This window comes from Lineus longissimus, chromosome 5, assembly GCF_910592395.1.
Source record: "Lineus longissimus chromosome 5, tnLinLong1.2, whole genome shotgun sequence".
In the NCBI taxonomy this organism is placed as follows: Eukaryota; Metazoa; Nemertea; class Pilidiophora; order Heteronemertea; family Lineidae; genus Lineus; species Lineus longissimus.
Genome location: NC_088312.1, coordinates 18,675,905 through 18,694,281, shown reverse-complemented (window position 1 = coordinate 18,694,281; position 18,377 = coordinate 18,675,905). Strand labels below are relative to the sequence as shown.

The following is an 18,377-nucleotide window of genomic DNA, read 5'->3' as shown; positions in this document are numbered from 1 at the left end:
GCGTATTGCCTCGCCAGTCGTAACTCAAGACACCCAAAGACGTCACACCTTATTGTCCGCAGACTGCGTTTTGCAATATCAACTGCGCGACGTGGCTTCGAAAATTAATACCCCAGGCTACAACAATACGGTGTTAATGTTCCATTAGACACTTTGTTAAATCATGGGACAGTCTTCAAAAATAATATTGTCCCTCGATGGCTGCTGTCGTCCCGCATTTTCCGAGGGCATTCCTAGGTTCGAGTCACTTTAAAAAGATAAAGCCAAATTACAAAATACGTGTTCTGGTTTATTGAGCAATAAATCGTTCAGCACATCAATTCACATCCATAAATGCCCGATTCCACTGGAGCGTTTCCCACTGCAGTCACTGCCGCTCTGAAACTACGTTTGGCTTTAGCAGTATTTGGTATGATTCATTGTAAATTACCAGCAAACGCGGTTGGTTGGAAGCGGAAGTATCATCTAAAGATTCCAGCCACACCAGCGGGTATTTTGTTACCAAATAACAAGCGAATGAAATTTCGCTGTCACGGTGGTGGCGGAGCGGGAAACGCTCGGCTGGAATATGAAAACCAGCACGTTCAAAAAGACAACATGTTACAATGTAACGCTTTGAAATCATACTTGTGTGAACATTTTTAACTTTTTGAAAAAATGGTGTGACGGTGCAGCATCAGGAATAGAAACATTTTACATTAGAGAGGTTTTGGCAAGTTCCGAATTACCGAAAATCGTCGAAGTCAGTGTTTTTAAACATCGCAAGAATATATTGTGCAACAGATTCAAGATCTAAATGACATTCTAACGTGTTAAAGAGAGCACAAATACCACTCAACACGAATTCAAATATTTAACGTTAGAAAGGAATCGACCATTATCGTCTGATTCTACGTTTTTATTGACTTGTTAATAAGAAGGCTGTTTCGTGTTCAAATAAGCCGGGCATAAATTCAGTATCGACCAACCACGCTAACAGTAAAAGGCCAATATATGCATTCATGCAGTTTTAAAACGGAATTTGTGTCCGAAAACTTGGGAAAGAAGATATCTCAATGAATTATATTGCAGGCTTTTCAGTTCTGCTATTGAAGAATACGTTCATGTGTATGATCATGTGTACTGTGAATGCGGCTCTGCCTCGTCTCTCTCAGGAGGTTGTCTGAAGTACACTTGGAACACAGTGTGCCCGTGTCACCTAACAACCGAGCTGGCATACTCCTGACAATGTGGCAGGAGATCACGTGACTTGACGTTGTCCGATGACCACGATGTCACGTTATGTCTTAAAGCTGAACTGTCAAAATTGTGCACCAAAACATCACACGAAGCAAAGCCATCAAAGCACCATCATGACTCCTGCGTGATCGGATACTGATCCATAAAACTCTCAATCTTTCCCATCAAACTTTTCCTCCGCTGGTTATCCAAAGCTCTCGTCATAACTGACTTGGACTCGCCGTCCCTGTCGTCGCCTAAAGCAGGGGGACGCTCTACTCCAGGCATGCCGCTGAGCCGACGCCATTTTGATACAGCCATTGTCAATGCCCTAGCTTGATTCACAACCTTTGCTAAATTTTGTCTTTTTTCAGTACTTTTCACAATTGACACCTCCGAGGCGGAACTTTGTCGTTTATTACTGATCGTCCGTTCCCTCATTGATGCCTTGTGTCTGAAGACCTCCCCAAGGTCCTTTACTTCCTCGTCTATCGAGGACGGGTCGTTGTTTGAGAAAGGGACAGGCAAGGGTGCGTTCCCTGACACAGAAATGTTTCTAAAGCGGCGCGGCGGCATGTTCAGAATCGTTGGCTGTGCTGTTGGCGCGGCATCTACGTCGTCTTCTTCGGAGTCGTCTGCTTGCTTTTCAAACGCGCTGTCCGAGTCTGAATCCAAACCAAGCTCAGACTGCGCGGTCGGTGCTTGTTCGTTGAATGACTGCGTTCTACCATGGATAGGGATTGTCCGGCCACCCCAAACAATCGACCGGCGATGTCCAGGGCTGGTGTGTGGCCGGGTTGTCTTACCCGTCGCCGCATCAGCTTTCCTACCATGACCCGACTTTAACGATTTGACGTCTGCTTCCTCATCCTCCAAAGTCGTCTGTCTCGGCGCAGCCGCGGACTGAACCCGCCGATATTTACCAAATCGTCTGCTCTGAGTCCGATCCCCATACAAGAAACACGAAACAATATCGCCTTTCTTTTCAACGAATTCCTCATCATCTGCTATTCCCTCCGGACTCTTTCCGCTGGACGCCTTGATATGATCCAAAGTCACCTTGAGGAGGCGCATCTCTCGGAAATTCATCCGGAGGTGCGTCTGCTTCTCCTTCTCTAGGATCTGCAGCTGCTTCCCGAGGCGGGTGCTCTCGATCCCGTTAATACGGGAGGCCTTCTGCACCCGCTGGGAGTTGAAACTGGGGTTCTCGGAGAAGTTCGGCATGACTTTCGTGCACGAAAACGTCAAATTAAAGCACCTATGCTTTGTTATATCTTACTTGCCAACGCACTTCTTTCCTTTTCAATGTCAAAGCAACGGCATTACATACTGCTGTCCGTGGTTCCTCGTGTCAAGAAATCTTGAATGCTTCTCCATCACTTTCTAAAATAGTGAAACCAATGATAATAAAGAATCCTTTGAATTTAATGTCCATCAATTTCAAGTGTTTGTCTACATCACCAATAGTGGTTACACACATACGATATATCCAGTAAATCAGTTTACGATATCCATCGGGTAAATGTTTTCAATGACGTCCCACAAGTGCTGATTCACACAAGGAATGTGTCTCCAAATACAACTAACAGTTGTTGACAATACAACCATAAATGTATGTCATTCCAGCAATAACACAAGGATGTCCTGATAATAATTTGCTCTCAGATGGCCGCGACTCACCACAATTCGGTTTCTTACTCTGGATCTAATGGCTTCACAGGATGTGTCACTCTTGTCCCTTGGGCACGCATCCACACCCGAAAATAGCTTCTCTCCGTGACATGAGGAACACACCACACTTCAGTGTCTAATGACAGCACGCCTCATACTCCATGCGAACGCTGGCCATGCAGCCAGTTAAATTGTCCTCGTCGCACCGAGCTGCAGTGCTGTCTCATCAATCGACTGTCCATCTCTTTGCCGAGATGAATCGAACGTCTTAGCCTGCTAACTGGTCTATACACGTCCAACTCATGAATTTGACAGACAAAGCAACCCCGTAATCACACCAATGTCTTGAACGCCATAACAACATTAAGATATCAGAATGTCCGTTCGGTTGTATCTGGTCACCAGCTCGAAATTCTCAACAACCAATGTCTTTGACGTCCTTTTTACTAATGAAAGTGTCAACAGCCCAACACAGGCCATACACAAACCGGTCCAGCTCAAAGTTGACTAATAAGTAAGCGTAAGTTGGTTGTATTATTAAACTTACGCATTCCATATTGTGCCTTGGTGGTTTAAACGCCGACTAAACTACTTAGAGACCATGGACGACCAATATATAGCCTGTAAATCCGGTAACGGTAAAACCATGTAATGTAATCCAAACTATAGCCATAGGATCAGTCCATAAGAAGCTTTTCTCTCAGAAGTCCGAACCTATCCAGGGAACCCATCAAGTATGGACCCCATCCTGAGGCAATCACGGTAGTTTAATGTTCGCTTCTCCGGTTCCGTTGGCGTCTCCGACATTAACCCCTGATTTCCTCAGGATGGTACGACTACTGACACAGGCATACGTATTCTAGTATTTAGTGATATATGACCAATCAATGAGACGGGACAGGCCTTCTGTTATTCTAGACTGTTCGATAATTTTCGATGTAAAAATCAATCATCCTATCTTAGCAGTATAGGCCTAATTTCGGTTTTGGTGTATTGGGCCAAACGTAATAAAATTGAATTCGCCCGAGCTAATTTCCGCAAAGCAGGGCCAATTTCGATATCGCTGTCTTCGTCTCTAAAGTAAATAAGGTAAATTAGCCAGCTAATGTTACACTCCGGACGCAGTGAACCGGCCTTCCCTCACCATAAGGAGGTCCAATTAGGATGGCGCAATGGACTGCCCCGGGAGTCTATCTAACCTCCCCAAGCGCATCACTCAAAGTATACTCCTGAAGCGGTGGCGGTGTTCAAACGCAATCAATGAAAAATGTTGAACGCCCGACGAATGTTGGCCTATAAACGTTTCGATTCTTGACATTAGTCGATGACATTGATACCGAGTGTCGGTAATGACATTTTTATCGCACCGTCCTTGCGACAAGTGTCCACTACCCGAATTAAACCGGATTATAGTAAAAGATTTTTGCAAATATTCCCGATATCGTGATATGTCATTACTCTATCGCTATTGTGGGTACTTAAACCATGTTTATATACATATACTTATACGCATATGACACAGTTTACATACGAGGACTTTGATACTCCGTTCCTTCAAAAATTTGAAAATTGAGGTCTTATTTAAAAAAATTTAAAATACTGAATACAAACATTGATTTTGAATTTCGACAATGCCGTTGTGTAGACAGATATGTTTACATAAATATAAAGTTTCACCGCCTTTGCATGCATAATAACTGCACTACGGCATTCTGATATGGCATGAAACGCCAACGTGGAGATAGGTCTACATGTATGGAGGCATCAGTGTCCCCGGAAAAAAGTGCCTGATCTATCATTGTTCACTGCCGGCAAACTAGCGATTTTAAATCGCAGCTACACGCGGGTGTCCCACTTACTCGATAGGATTGACGCATGCTTTTTGTGGAAACGAAATGTTATTCAACGCATTGGTACTGGTAAGTGGTAAGTGCTTGGCAAGTGGGAAGGAAAGTTTTTCGGAAAGTGGAAGTGCTTGGTAAGTGGCAAGTGCTTTGGAAAGTTGGAATGGAAGTGCTTGGTGAAGTGTGTGGGACGTGCTTTGGTAAGTGGCAAGTGTTTTGGGAAGTGGAAAGTGGCAAGTGAGAAGTGAGAAGAGCTTCAAGCTGTAGCTTGGAAAATGGCGAGTGCTTTTAGAGGTTGCCTCTTGCTCGTGTCCATCTTGCACCTTCAACCAGGCGATCTCCTTCAAGACTTAACCTTCGGTTGACCCAGGCCCAGCAGTAGCGAGAGCCCAGACACACTGATCCGTTCATTATTCAGCCCCTAAAAGAATGCCAACTGTGACAAAGTGAAAGGTGGTGCAAATGACCGGTAAGTCACAGTAAGCCCTTCTGGAAAGTCTTTATGACCAATATCAAGAATAAATTATTTGCTCTTGACAATGATTATGAATAACTTTTACCAGAACAACTAAAGGTCAGACTCCTGGGGCTAGTTCATTTCATCATCCTATTCAAGAGAGAGGGACAAGGCCAGTCAACTGTGTGTGGAGTGAGCCAAGGGCCAGTGTCAGACCGTCACTAGTACATGTATATTCTAGTGACTCAGTTTGGAATGAATTGGTTTTCTTGTGCCTCATGACGGTTAGAGCAGGTGGTCACAAGTTTGACCCCAGCTGTGCAACAGCTTTTCACTTTAGTTGAGTTTTTCTTCAGCATTTGCTTCAGGGAGTATTCCTCCTCTAAGGCAGGATGAGCAATCTACCTGCTGCCACCATTTAGGCACCAATTGGTTTTCTGCACAGTGCCATGTCTTTAAAATACAAGCTCCTCATATTTCTCATTCAGTAGGGACTAATAAAATATTAAGTCGAGAGCTGAGCGTCAACAAAGAATTATTAGCTCTTTAAAAAACAATGGGCAATTGTGATGTTAGTAGGAGGAAACCGGAGACCCTGTAGGGTCTTATCAGTTGTTGATATTGGAACCTTGCGCGATGCAATTCCTTCCATCAACCATTGGAATAAAAGATTGTAGCAGATGCCAACCTGCCCACATCATGGGTAATTTGACAGTTTGTTAAAAAGCTCAAGATGGGCGGTTTCTGACCATACTGTTTCTGCCACGATTCATTGAACTTTAAGCCAATAATATATTATCTGAAATGTGCTCAACATTGCTCAAGGGCATGGGATTGCTGGAGTTCTCGTTTTAGAGAGATCGCTTCAACCTGCCCACATTATAGATACTTTTGTGGAAAATTCAAGATTTCTGATAGAACTACCGTGTTTCATAGAAGTTTAGGTCAATATTGTACTTTCTAAAATGTCAAGGGAAATACGGTTGATGGCGGCATTCGGGTACTAGAGACTACTTCAACCTGCCCACATGATGGGTATATTGAGTTTGTGGAAAGCTCAAGATGGGCAGTTCCTGCCATGATTCATGGACTTCCAACCCCATAATATACTTTCTGAAATATGCTCAAGGGTGTTGGACTGCAGGAGTTTCCATTTTGGAGAAACTACTTCGGGACTTCTCCAAAGAAGAACATGAAATACTTCTTTAATTGTATATTAAGTGTTTTTATTACTGGTATGTACAGGATATCCCTGCCTATAACGTCTTTGGGTAACATTGCAATGGGGCCAAATGGGGTATATAATAGTGGTTCTTGAATAATCATATGTGACCGGGCAAGACTAGGCCTAGAGGGCGGAGTTTACTACAAAGATTTCTTGAGTATTCACACCCACTCCTGGTAATACCCCTTTAAGGGCCTAATTAAATGAATGATACATCTTCAGTTGTACAAGAATGTATAGAAGACGTTATAGGCAAGGATAACCTGTATTCGATTAGAAATGCAATAAGTTGATTATGTATATTCTATGATAAAACAATTTGACGATACGTACACATATTGCAAGAATCATTGATTAAAATCCTATTCATTCATAACAAGTGATCTATTGACTATTGATGATGGTAAATTTCATACAGCAGGCACCACAAAAAAAAGTAACAACAACTAAATGATGAATTATGGCCCAGGTTACTCTATTCTAAACATCGGTGCCTAGGGTCTTCTTCCTAAGAATCCCAAAGTGGATCACCTGCTAATCCATACACCTGCATCCTATCTCAGTGTACACCTGCATCCTATCTCAATGCACACCTGCATCCTATCTCAGTATACACCTGCAACACTGGTAATGAAACGGCCAGGGGCCATTGTGCTCACCGTAAGTATTTTTAGTAGACAGTTACAGAAAGTGCTACAGTATGTAGGCCTCTCATAATTTATACATGCATCTGTGACCAGTTCAGAGCCGGCCCTGGCCAAGTGGTGAATCCGAGACTTGTGGTTCCAAGCTTGTAGAGTCTAGGTGAAAATGATAGTGAAGAAACGTGCCACTCCATGACAATGGTCACGGTGAATATATATTTTTAACTTTGACCTCAGTGACCCTGACAGGTAGGTCAAATAACAAACCAGGGTGATATGTGATGTAGACACATCCACCTGACCATAACAATTTCATCACTCGTTACACTACAGCAATCGGCAAAAAACGATTTCCAAGATGGCCGCCTAATTAAATCTATGGCACCAAATAAATCAAAAAATGAAGAAAATGTAAGATAGAACTCAGAAAAAAAAAAAAGGAAAAGATGAAAAATAAAAATATTTTTGGCTGTCCTTGACCGGGTTTTGAACTCACGACCTTTGGATTGCCACAATACGAGGAAAAACCCACAAAACATGCAAAAACATGCAATTTCGGCCATATTTGAATTCCGATCTGGCTGAAACTTGGCATACAAATAGTGGCTTCTTAGATGCATCATTACACAAAATTAAAATTCTTTACATTGAACAACGACAAAACGTACCAAGAACGGTAAAGTTTTCAACTTTGACCTCTGTGAACTTGAAAGGTGGGTCAAATCAAAAACCCATAAGATTTGTGATGTATCCTTGCTGGGAGTACCTACCATGAAACTTTTATCAAAAACAAATCAGTAATAAGCGAGAAATCACACTTTTTGAGTTTTGAGTTTGGGCCCCCTGGTGGCCAAGTCAATAATCAGACCGAACCAAAATTCAGTGTAAGAGGTCAACTGACCTAGGGGGTCATTTGTTCAAAGTTTCACGTTAATAACTGTTGCGGTTAAGAAACGTGCCATAGTTACACTCAAACAGCAAATTTACGCCATTTGACCTCTGCGACCTTAAAAAGTAGGTCAAATCCGAAAAATCGTGCAACATCTGAGGTAACCTTGCTAGGGGTCCCTGCCATAAAAATTTCATCAAAAACAATTTGCTAATAAGCAGGCCATTGCACTTCTTACTTTTTCTGTTTTGGCCCCCTGGTGGCAAAGTCAAGAATCAGATCAGGCTGAAATTCAGCATCAGAGGTTATCTGATATAGGGGGTTATATGTACCAAGTTTCAAGCTCATAGCTTTGGTGGTTGAGAAACGTGCCATAGTTACACTCAAACGGCCAATGAAAAGTAGATCAAATTAAAAACCCGTAAGATATATGATGTATCCTTGCTATGAGTACCTACCACAAAAGTTTTATTGAAAACAAGTCACTAATAAGCGAGATATCACACTTTTTAGATATCCACATTTGGCCCCCTGGTGGCCAAGTAGAGAATCAGATCGGACAAAAATTTAGTGTCACGGGTCATCTGACCTAGGGGTCATGTGTACAAAGTTTTAAGTTCATAGGCCTAGCGGTTAAAAAACGTGCCACTGTTTTTGAAATAGGATACGACGGACGACGACGACGACGACGACGGACGACGGACACTGCGGTATCGTATAGACTCCCCTACGGTGAGCCAAAAAGCATTTACAGAGTCAGATCAGCATTAGTGTGATAGATACTAACAAGTGGCTGCGCATGGTGGCAAGCAGGTGTATTATTCTCCTGGTCAGGTAACTCCCACGTCCAAATTGTCCATTTAAGTACTAATCATCCAATGGATATCTAGATTTGGACACCAATGGGATGTAAAATTAGCAAAACATCTACTGGATGTAAAGAAATTTACCTAATGTAACATTTTTGACTTTTACACAAACCAAGATAAGTTCTGAGTATTCACAAACGTGTCGCTTCATAATAAAGCATATTCGTTGAAGTGAACTCACCACTTAGTACAAATTAAAACATTCAATTTGATGGTCCAAAAACTCAACCAGTACAGAGAAAATTTTCCTTATATCCAATGGAGATTCAGAACACAACCATACAATCCAGCTCCCATTCCAGTCCAAATCACAATTGCCACCCCTAAATTCCAGTGGCAGGATAATTTCCACTAGGTGTCAATTCATCATGACTTCCTCTCATTCACGTCAACATAAACCAACGTGAAAAGCTTCCGCTTATCTAGTTTGACCAAGTTATATTTCAGCGTGTTGAGACCGTCGATGTTGTAGTGTTTTAAACCTTGACGCATCAGCTCGATCCTGAAAAGAAAGAAACAGAGGTTAGCCGAGATCAGGAGAGATCAAGGATACCAGCCATTTTCAATTAATAGGAAGGCACCATGCCAATTCAATGTTTTCTTTATGCAGCTGTCAATAGGAAACCCTTCTCCCCCCACTCAGGCAATCGACTCTTAGGCAACACCTTCCTTTTTTTGCTAGGGTCAAGATTGACACTGAATTCACTCACTAAGGGGAGTTCAAAGACCCAATCGGGTCACGAAACCATTATTTCTATTGTCTATTCACCATGTTTTCTCTCTCATTTTTCACTAAATTTAAATAACTTTCCATACATACTTAGGCTCAAGAAGTTGATAAAAAGCAACTATTGGCAACAATTTTATCTATAAAATTATTGTATAGAGCTATCACAGGGCCATATTTTCGTCCACTTTTCGTCCAACAAGGACCCATATCTGCATAAAAAACATCATTTTTTTGTGATGTCTCTTGAGTAAGTGCCCCCCCCCCCCCCCAAAATACAGCCCAGTTTCAAGGCACAAGACATAACACAACATAACACAAAACAACACAGCTTGTCAATCATAAAAGTATTCTTGCGTCAAAAGCTGATGAATTTCAAGGTGTATGTGACAAACCACAACATAGAGAGGAAAATCAATCACAAAAGTTTACTCGTATCGAAAACTGGTGAATTACATTAGACAATCAACAAACATAACACAGTGTAACACAACACATAAAAATACAAACTTTTCAAGAATATAAAGATGGTAAAGGAAAACATAATTTGGTCGAAACACGGCAATGTAGTTTTCAACTCTGAATGTTTATACTTTAGTTTCACTAATGTAAGACCGTGTTTGAATATCAAGGATACAGGTGATTTCATCATGCACATGGTCATCCAATGTCATTTCACATGTTCAATTCGGGAGCCTCATAGTGGTTAACACTGCTGGCTACCACGCAATGGGTATGATCTCCCGGGGAGAACCCAGGATTGTATTTCTGGATGAGCCGGCATGGCTTTCAAGGAACTAAAAATATCCTTGCTCTTCACAACACGTACAACCAACGTATGAAATACTCGCGGGTCTGTCGGATGAGACTTAAAGGCGTGGTCCCTTGTACCTGAGTGTCTATGCCAGGGCAAGTAAAAGATCCCACATAGGTGGACAGTAGCATATAGTTCACTCTATACATCCGGCAAAAATCCAATAGGGTTACGACGCCGATAATGATATGATATAATATGATGGTATGATAGACAATCGGTTGGGAACACCAAGGTGTCCGAAGGTCATGACATAAAGTTCCTGCATCGCCTTCGAGTCAATTACGTATTAACTAATGAAGCTTATGTTAGATTCAAAAGATAATATGTTACAAGTGCAAGTGTAAAGGAAAAGCACTGATAAGAACTACAAAAGCTGTTAAAACACGACACAAAATGTTGGAAAATGTAAATCTCCACCTCGCTTCAGTGAACCATTTTAAAAGCTCTGCTGAGGCTCACTCCGAAACCTCTCATTGCAGAAAATAATCAACTGTTCTGTTGTAAATTGAACTCCTTGGGCGCCAAACACCTACGCAATTCTTAAAAAATAATCAGTAGCAAGTTTTGTACACCCCCTGCCCTTGGGTTCAGTGGTGTAGCAGAGCAGGGGTCAAGGAGTGCGCATGATTTTTTATGACAGGCATGCGTCTGTCACATATTCATGTGATAGCGACGATATCCAAAGAGCATGGCAGACAATGTTATTTATGGACAGAACTGTAACTGACAAGACAATTATAAACAAATCTTTAAACTGATTTTAAATTCCGTGGAGTTGCATACATTTTCCGACACCCTGTACAGCAAAAGTCAACATTTAAGAGCACGATTTATTATATTTACATCAACAAGGATTAACGTGTAAAGCTTTAACTTCTCCAAGATGAGAACTTTGTGTCTCATGTTGTTTAACCCATCAAAGAGGAAGTTTGTTTTATTTTTTGTCCGTTTGTTTGTGAGAGACCTAAAAGGAGGGAAGGGAAGAAGAGGATATCAACAATAATGTAACATGTACAATAGAAAGAATAAATGAATAAATGAATAAAGTCTAGTCTTTATTCATTTATTCTTGTACGGTGGCTGGAAAAGGACATCACATGATTATTTTTTTTAACGTGAACAAAACAAATTTCCTGAAAATCTTGATCGATGCACTAATCGTCTCAATCAATCAAATCTTGATCGATTGATATATCATCCCAATTGATCGAGAGATTATCTCGGCCGGGCAATCGAGAAAATTGTCTCAATTGCCCAATATAAATAAATCAAACGCCCTAGAAATTATCACGATCACCCGAGATAACATCTCAATCAATCGTGATGCTAAGTCAATCAATCGAGATAATATTTTGATCGATCGAGATTATAAGTCCATCGATAAAGATATTTCACGAAAAATGTTTTTTATGTTCAAAAAAATAAATCATGAGATGAACTTTCCCATTCTTGAAAATAGCAATAAGCAGAAGATACATCGAGCAATAGCATGTATTCAATATTGCGCAGTGAGCCAAGAGCTGTGACACACGCATAGTCTGTCTTTTGGTCTATCACTGCAAGAGGGATACAGTCGGCATACTAAGTGGTTAAAAGTGACAGTATTCATTGTAACCTCTTCCTCAGAAAATGAAATGGTGTCCTTTTGGCAATTGATTTACGTGGCTTAAATGTGCCAATGAAGAGGTCTAATCAGGCACTGAAGATTATGCCATAGGCCTCACGACTAACAAAGTTGTTTGTCCAGATCAGTGTTATCATTCAGGGCCAGGCCATTAAAACCACATTTGTAGTAGGAAGAAACATAGTGCCATCTTTGTAATTAAAGGCACTGACAAAAGACATTGATTTAGCGAATACAAGTCCATAACAAGCAGCTAATGACATGCATAGTAGAACCTCTCTAATAATGACACCCTCAGGACTGACAGGTACTGTCTCTAATAGAGAGGTGTCCTGATTTAGAGAGGTCAAATTGATATTGAAACAACCAATTTGGGACCAAAAATGGTGACCTTAATAGAGAGTGTGTCCTTATTGTTGAGGTGTCTGCTTGGTTCAACTGTATTAGCATAAATCCGGCATGTGGCTGTGACAAACTTCCAGCACCCTCCCTGTGCTCACAGCAAGTAAAATCTTCAAAGGTAGGGCGTTGGTAGGATACTCAATGCCATCACCAAGTTGAAAAGCCTGTGACTTAAGCCAGGGGAGGAATGTGGATAGGTAGTTAAAAGGACATCCCCCAAACCAGCGATCAAGCCTACTTTTGACATTTTCTCGGGTGGTGAAAATGCACCTTATCCTGTTTAAAAGTCTCGGCCTGATGAACACGTAGACAATAGGGCCCACAATACGGTTCTATTTAGAAACTTGCGTATGACTTGATGATGCATCAATTGCGTTGATACTGACTGAGGTGTAGGAAGGGCATTGTATTGCTTATAATAGTTTAAAGTTATAGTTATGCTGCCTGGATTCAGATGGCAGCACAATCTTGCAGCACAACTAGAACTTTAAACAAAATATTCATCTCGTACTTCCACAGGTGTGGTCGGAGCAAAGTAGTCCTTGGAACGCGTAGTATGCGAACACGTAGTTACTGGTACAACTTGTACTTTTGTTGAAAATCTCAGGAAAGCGTTCCTACGTTTGCATGGCTAGAAACATTGAAACCCTTACCAACAAGAAAAATCTCAAAGCTAAAACTGGCTTTAACTCAATATCAAAGCAAAAAGCACCATCATCGCCATCGTCCAAAGCGCCAAAACAAGTTGGAATCTACGGATCTTACCTCCTTGGGTTAACCGGGTTTCCCTTGTCTCTGTTATGACGGATCATTTTATAGCGAGCTATATTTACAGGATATCTTGTGATATGTAGACCGCTGTCCTGCACCCTGAAAAGATTGAGGTATATTTACAGGATATCTTGTGATATGTAGACCGCTGTCCTGCACCCTGAAAAGATTGAGGTATATTTACAGGACATCTTGTGATATGAAGACCGCTGTCCTGCACCCTGAAAAGATTGAGGTATATTTACAGGATATCTTGTGATATGTAGACCGCTGTCCTGCACCCTGAAAAGATTGAGGTATATTTACAGGACATCTTGTGATATGAAGACCGCTGTCCTGCACCCTGAAAAGATTGAGGTATATTTACAGGATATCTTGTGATATGTAGACCGCTGTCCTGCACCCTGAAAAGATTGAGGTATATTTACAGGATATCTTGTGATATGTAGACCACTGGGTCTACATAAACAAGACTGAGTAGCTTGCATGGACTCTACCTTTGGCCAAAGACGGAGTCACTAAGCCAATAAACTCAATTAGTGTGCAACTGTAGTCACAAAAACGCTCATCTCTCCTTGGAGGAAGAATTGTCTCTGGAGAAAAACACCTCCAAGTGCAGAGCAAATGCTGGAGAAGAAGAACTGGTGGCAGATCAACTATAACTGCACAGCTATTAACTTTTCATGGCCAAGTTCACTGAGGAGCTCGGTGAAAACATCACAGTGGGATGTTGTTCCACCTTGCCATCATTCCAGCAACTTACCTGCTTGACATGTCGTCATCCTCGCCGCCCCATCCCCAGAACTTGTTGGAAAAGCCGTTAACTTTTCTAAAGTGCTCCCTTTTCATTTCAATGGCACCACCAAAAATAGAATGGTAGGGTAATCTGCAAGAGATATTGATACGTCAATTAAGAGGCTGAGTAAGGTATACATGTAGATCATTTTTATGTTCGGCTGAGGAAGGAATAGATCATTTTTATGATGCAAAGTCAGAAAGAACTTTACATCCTACTGCAGTACTTTTGAAGTCAACCAAAACTGCTGCATAGGCAGTTGTTGCAAATTATGCACTACAATTTTAGAATTGAAACATGGGAGAAGAATGTACATTTGAACAAAAAAGATATGCACCATACTGTCATCAGTTGATGTCTGTTCAACACATATGTCCACTTCTTCATAAACTATATCAAATCATGCCTGATATTAACGACAAATATATGTATCTATCACAAGCTGTCAATCAGAAAATTCAATAAGATAGTGTTGTCACAGAAACAGATAGCACCAAATCAACATAACTGCATTATCTTTTATTTTTTTGCTGATAACATGAGGCCATTGCTTCAACACACCAAAGATATCATTTCCTGCTTTAAATGAGACAACACCGGCATTCGGTGTGCGAAATAACGCGTTTAGGGTTATAGGTCTTTGAAAGCACATTTTGGATATATCCCTCCTATATACCTTTTCTGAATAAATCATCCAAAATGTGCTTTCAAAGACCTTTAGGCCTAAATGCGTTTTTTTCTGTTTATCTGTTCTTTTTATTTCACACACTGCTAATGCCACAAGTACCACGGCGCGAGATAAAACGAGATTGCAAGAAACGTCCTCGTCCCTAAGATCTGTAAGCCAGGCAAAAAGAAGCTGGGTGCTATTTGTCTAGTGCAATGGCACCCAGGGTGCTTATTGTCCAGTCGATCTCGAACCTGGGTACCATTTGTCGTCACCCAGGACGACCTCCACCCTTTCAGCATGAGTAGCTTGCGTGGACTCTACCTCAGGCTGAAGTTGGAGTCACCAGGCCAATAAACCCAATTGGCGCCTAGACTATAGGAGGTTGCCAAAACGCTCATCAAGCCTTGGAGGAGGAATACTCCCAGGAGAAAATCACCTTCAAGTGCCAAGCTTGCGTGGACTCTACCTCAGGCTGAAGTTGGAGTCACTAGGCCAATAAACCCAATTGGCGCCTAGACTATAGGAGGTAGCCAAAACGCTCATCAAGCCTTGGAGGAGGAATACTCCCAGGAGAAAATCACCTTCAAGTGCCAAGCTTGCGTGGACTCTACCTCAGGCTGAATTTGGAGTCACTAGGCCAATAAACCCAATTGGCGCCTAGACTATAGGAGGTTGCCAAAACGCTCATCAAGCCTTGGAGGAGGAATACTCCCAGGAGAAAATCACCTTCAAGTGCCAAGCAAGCGCTGACAAAGAAGCTGAAGGAAACTTAATATTCATTTACTTGTATGCAAAAACATCAATGGCAACAGAAAGATGTCGAGGCTGTTCTGGGCATGAGTATAGATTGCGATCATCTTCTGGTAGGAGGTCGACATCGTGGAACACGGTACAATCATAGTTCTTCTGTTTCATTGCTTCGGTAAAGCCTATATTCATTAACATGGCACGGTTGAATGTTGTACCTTCTTTCTGAAATTTGAATAAAAACACTTTTTTCAACTGAAATGTACATTTATTTGATACTGTAGTAAACCGTGATGCATTGAAACTAAATTTAAAATATTATCTTCATGCTTTTATTTTTAGTTGCCAAACCATATTTTACATGCGCACTGTATATACTCTAGACTCACTGTTATAAGATCGGTTCATTACTTTGAGACATGACCGCCCCCATACTAATTGGCTCACACTTGATGGTGTTCAGGTTGTGGTAAGTTGACAGTGGTTGGCATTGGGAATGAACTGATCACTTGTCACCTGTCCACTACACTTCTATCAGTGGTTATTGTGCGGTTAATCAGTTACCCTGTGTATTATCAGACAAGGTCTATTGTAAAAAGAATCTTCGATAAAAGATATCGCCCTGATGGGAGCTGCGCTTACACCACGAAATATTGGTGGACCAATTGCACTTACACCACCACATTGCCGCGACAAATTGGTTCGGCAATCCATTGCCGATACAAATTGCCGAGCGAATTTGTCCCACCAAGCTTGATGGTCCAAATTCGCCCGGCTTGTTAAAAGCTCGGCTTTGTCGTGGTGTACGCGCAAATGGATCGGCAATTAGCTAGTTAGATGGTTCGGCTCCAGGCGGCGCTTTCGAAATGGCGCTTTCTGCCAAGGCTTTCCGCGTTCTGCTTATTGTTTGCGCGCCACCTGTAGCCGGATTTTATAACTAGCTGCAGCGCTGGTGTAAGCGCTTGGTGGATTTTCGATGGTGCGGCATTGGTTCCCGAACCAAGATTGGTGGTCCATTTTCAGGTGGTGTAAGTGCGGCTTACGAAGTAAAATTCTACCTGCCATCTGTTCCATTCTATCGTTCATTACATTGTTTATGAAAATCGATGTTTCCCACGGCACAGCTGTGTTAATAAAGGCTGTGGCAACCTGTCACTGTTGTATTGATGATGTTGTTATTGATTGGCTTTTGGCCTTGGGGATGGCTTGCCAACAGTTACATTCCATTCAAGTGAAGTGTCCTTTAGTAGGCAGGATCATGCTTAGTTCAGAGGTGAATATGGTGAACACAATCAGGCATGAAGACTTTTTTTAGATGTGTATTGATGTCTAGTAATAAGACAGGGCAGTATATATAAGTTTATGATCCGACCAATAATTGTCTATGACATCAACAAGATCAATGTGCGCCTTGGTGGCACAAAGAGTAGGATCTTATGGAAAGATAATGAATAAGTTCATGCAAGGAATGAAGTGAACGCCATGGTTCCAAAAACGTGACTAACTATAATTCATAAAACAAGACAAAAGGTTACAATAATATTACAAACAATTAACATGATTGGTCAATATTAAAGAGGGTGTGATCGTATAGTGATAAAGATTAAGGAAGCTGTCAATCATGACATGAGTGGAGGATTAATACATTATACAAGACAAGTGATGGGCACCAGTTACCACATTTCTCCCGGCCTCGAAATTTGAATTAGTTTTAATAAACACTCAATACATCATGTATGGTAAAGGAAACATAAACAAATGATTAAGGTAAGATGCGGTGAGTAGACATGACGTAATCAAACAGTCAAAACACTTCAGCTAACGTTACACACGTCTAGACAAGATAATCCGGCGATTAACCTAATAGCTGATGCTCAATGATTTCCAGTCAAAATATAAACAACCAAGTTATGTTGATTGAATTTACGTGAAGTGTCAAATGACGTCTCTAAAGAACTATTATAAAATTATTATAATGCACACATCAATAATTGGAATCTGCTAATCCGAATAAATGTAAAATGTAGAATTAACCTACAAAGAGATCAAATTATGCAAATAAAACACTAAGTCTCTGAATACGCCACAAATGTCTTGTCATATAGTGGACCGTCCATTTTTCAATTTTGATAATGGCGTGTTAATGAAGTTGCCAAACGAATGATATAGGCGTACAGACACATACTTAATCACTACCAGATAACCAGTTGCGAATTTTCAGTAGTGCTCTTTTTGCAGATTCCCTGGTGGGACGGCGATTTTGCGAGTTATCTGTGACAGTTTTGGTGGTAAGGGTACCACTGTTATCAATATTGTCGCGGGTTTTGTCACTGGCGTGAACAGTTTTGTCACTTGACTTTTCACAATTGTCACTGTTCTGAACTTCAAGCGGATAGAGCTTTGTGATCAGGCGGTTAGTGCGGCCATTCTTTGTCCTAATGTTGGCAGCGCGGGCAATGCCATCATTGCCAGTAATCAAAGACTCAACAACAGCTAAGTCCCACATCAAGCGTTTTTTCATGTCCGCGTGAACAAGTACAACATCGCCAGGTTTGATAGTGTTTGTCAGTTTACCAGTTCTGACACGATCATGTCGCTCCCTGAGGGCAGTGAGATAGTCATGTTCCCACTTAATCCAAAATGTTCGCTGAATTTCTCCCAGAATTGTGGAGCGTTTGGTAAGTGTCGCTCTGGTTTCGTAAGTAGGGTCCATGATTTCATCAGAGTCTGGGATAACACGTGGGAGAGTGTTCAACAATCGACCATGCAGCAGATGAGCGGGGGTTAAAGCTAGTGCGTCCTTATCATCACCGTAAACATACGTAAGAGGACGGTTATTCAACACACATTCTATTTCGCATAGAAAAATATTCATCTCGTCAAGGGTCACAAACGCGCGTCCAAGCACCTTTTCAGTGTTGTTTTGACGAGACCGACCAGACGTTCGTAAAATCCACCCCACCAGGGGGCACGTTACGGAATGAATGTCCAGTCAACATGTTGTTT

General features: G+C 41.5%; 2 protein-coding genes across 6 annotated transcripts in view; both read right to left on the bottom strand.

Annotated features, from left to right (window-relative positions):
• Positions 1–290: 290 nt before the first annotated feature.
• On the bottom strand, positions 291–3,696 carry LOC135487941 (uncharacterized). The gene has a single exon (XM_064772241.1). It carries the CDS (start codon positions 2,440–2,442, stop codon positions 1,351–1,353), a length of 1,092 nt encoding a protein of 363 aa, XP_064628311.1. The 5' UTR covers positions 2,443–3,696; the 3' UTR covers positions 291–1,350.
• Positions 3,697–6,397: 2,701 nt separating this feature from the next.
• LOC135488727 (beta-1,4-N-acetylgalactosaminyltransferase bre-4-like) overlaps positions 6,398–18,377 on the bottom strand; it is a 41,729-nt gene continuing 29,749 nt past the window's right edge. For 4 of the 5 annotated variants that reach the window (XM_064773483.1, XM_064773480.1, XM_064773482.1 and 1 more), the window contains 5 exons: positions 15,409–15,596; positions 13,922–14,044; positions 13,153–13,257; positions 11,205–11,325; positions 6,398–9,319 (listed from right to left, as the gene is read on the bottom strand). In XM_064773483.1, the coding sequence (XP_064629553.1) occupies positions 9,254–9,319; positions 11,205–11,325; positions 13,153–13,257; positions 13,922–14,044; positions 15,409–15,596 (603 nt within the window). In that variant the 3' untranslated portion in view covers positions 6,398–9,253. The remainder of the gene's footprint in view (positions 9,320–11,204; positions 11,326–13,152; positions 13,258–13,921; positions 14,045–15,408; positions 15,597–18,377) is intronic. The other variant, XM_064773481.1, reaches the window with a different exon arrangement.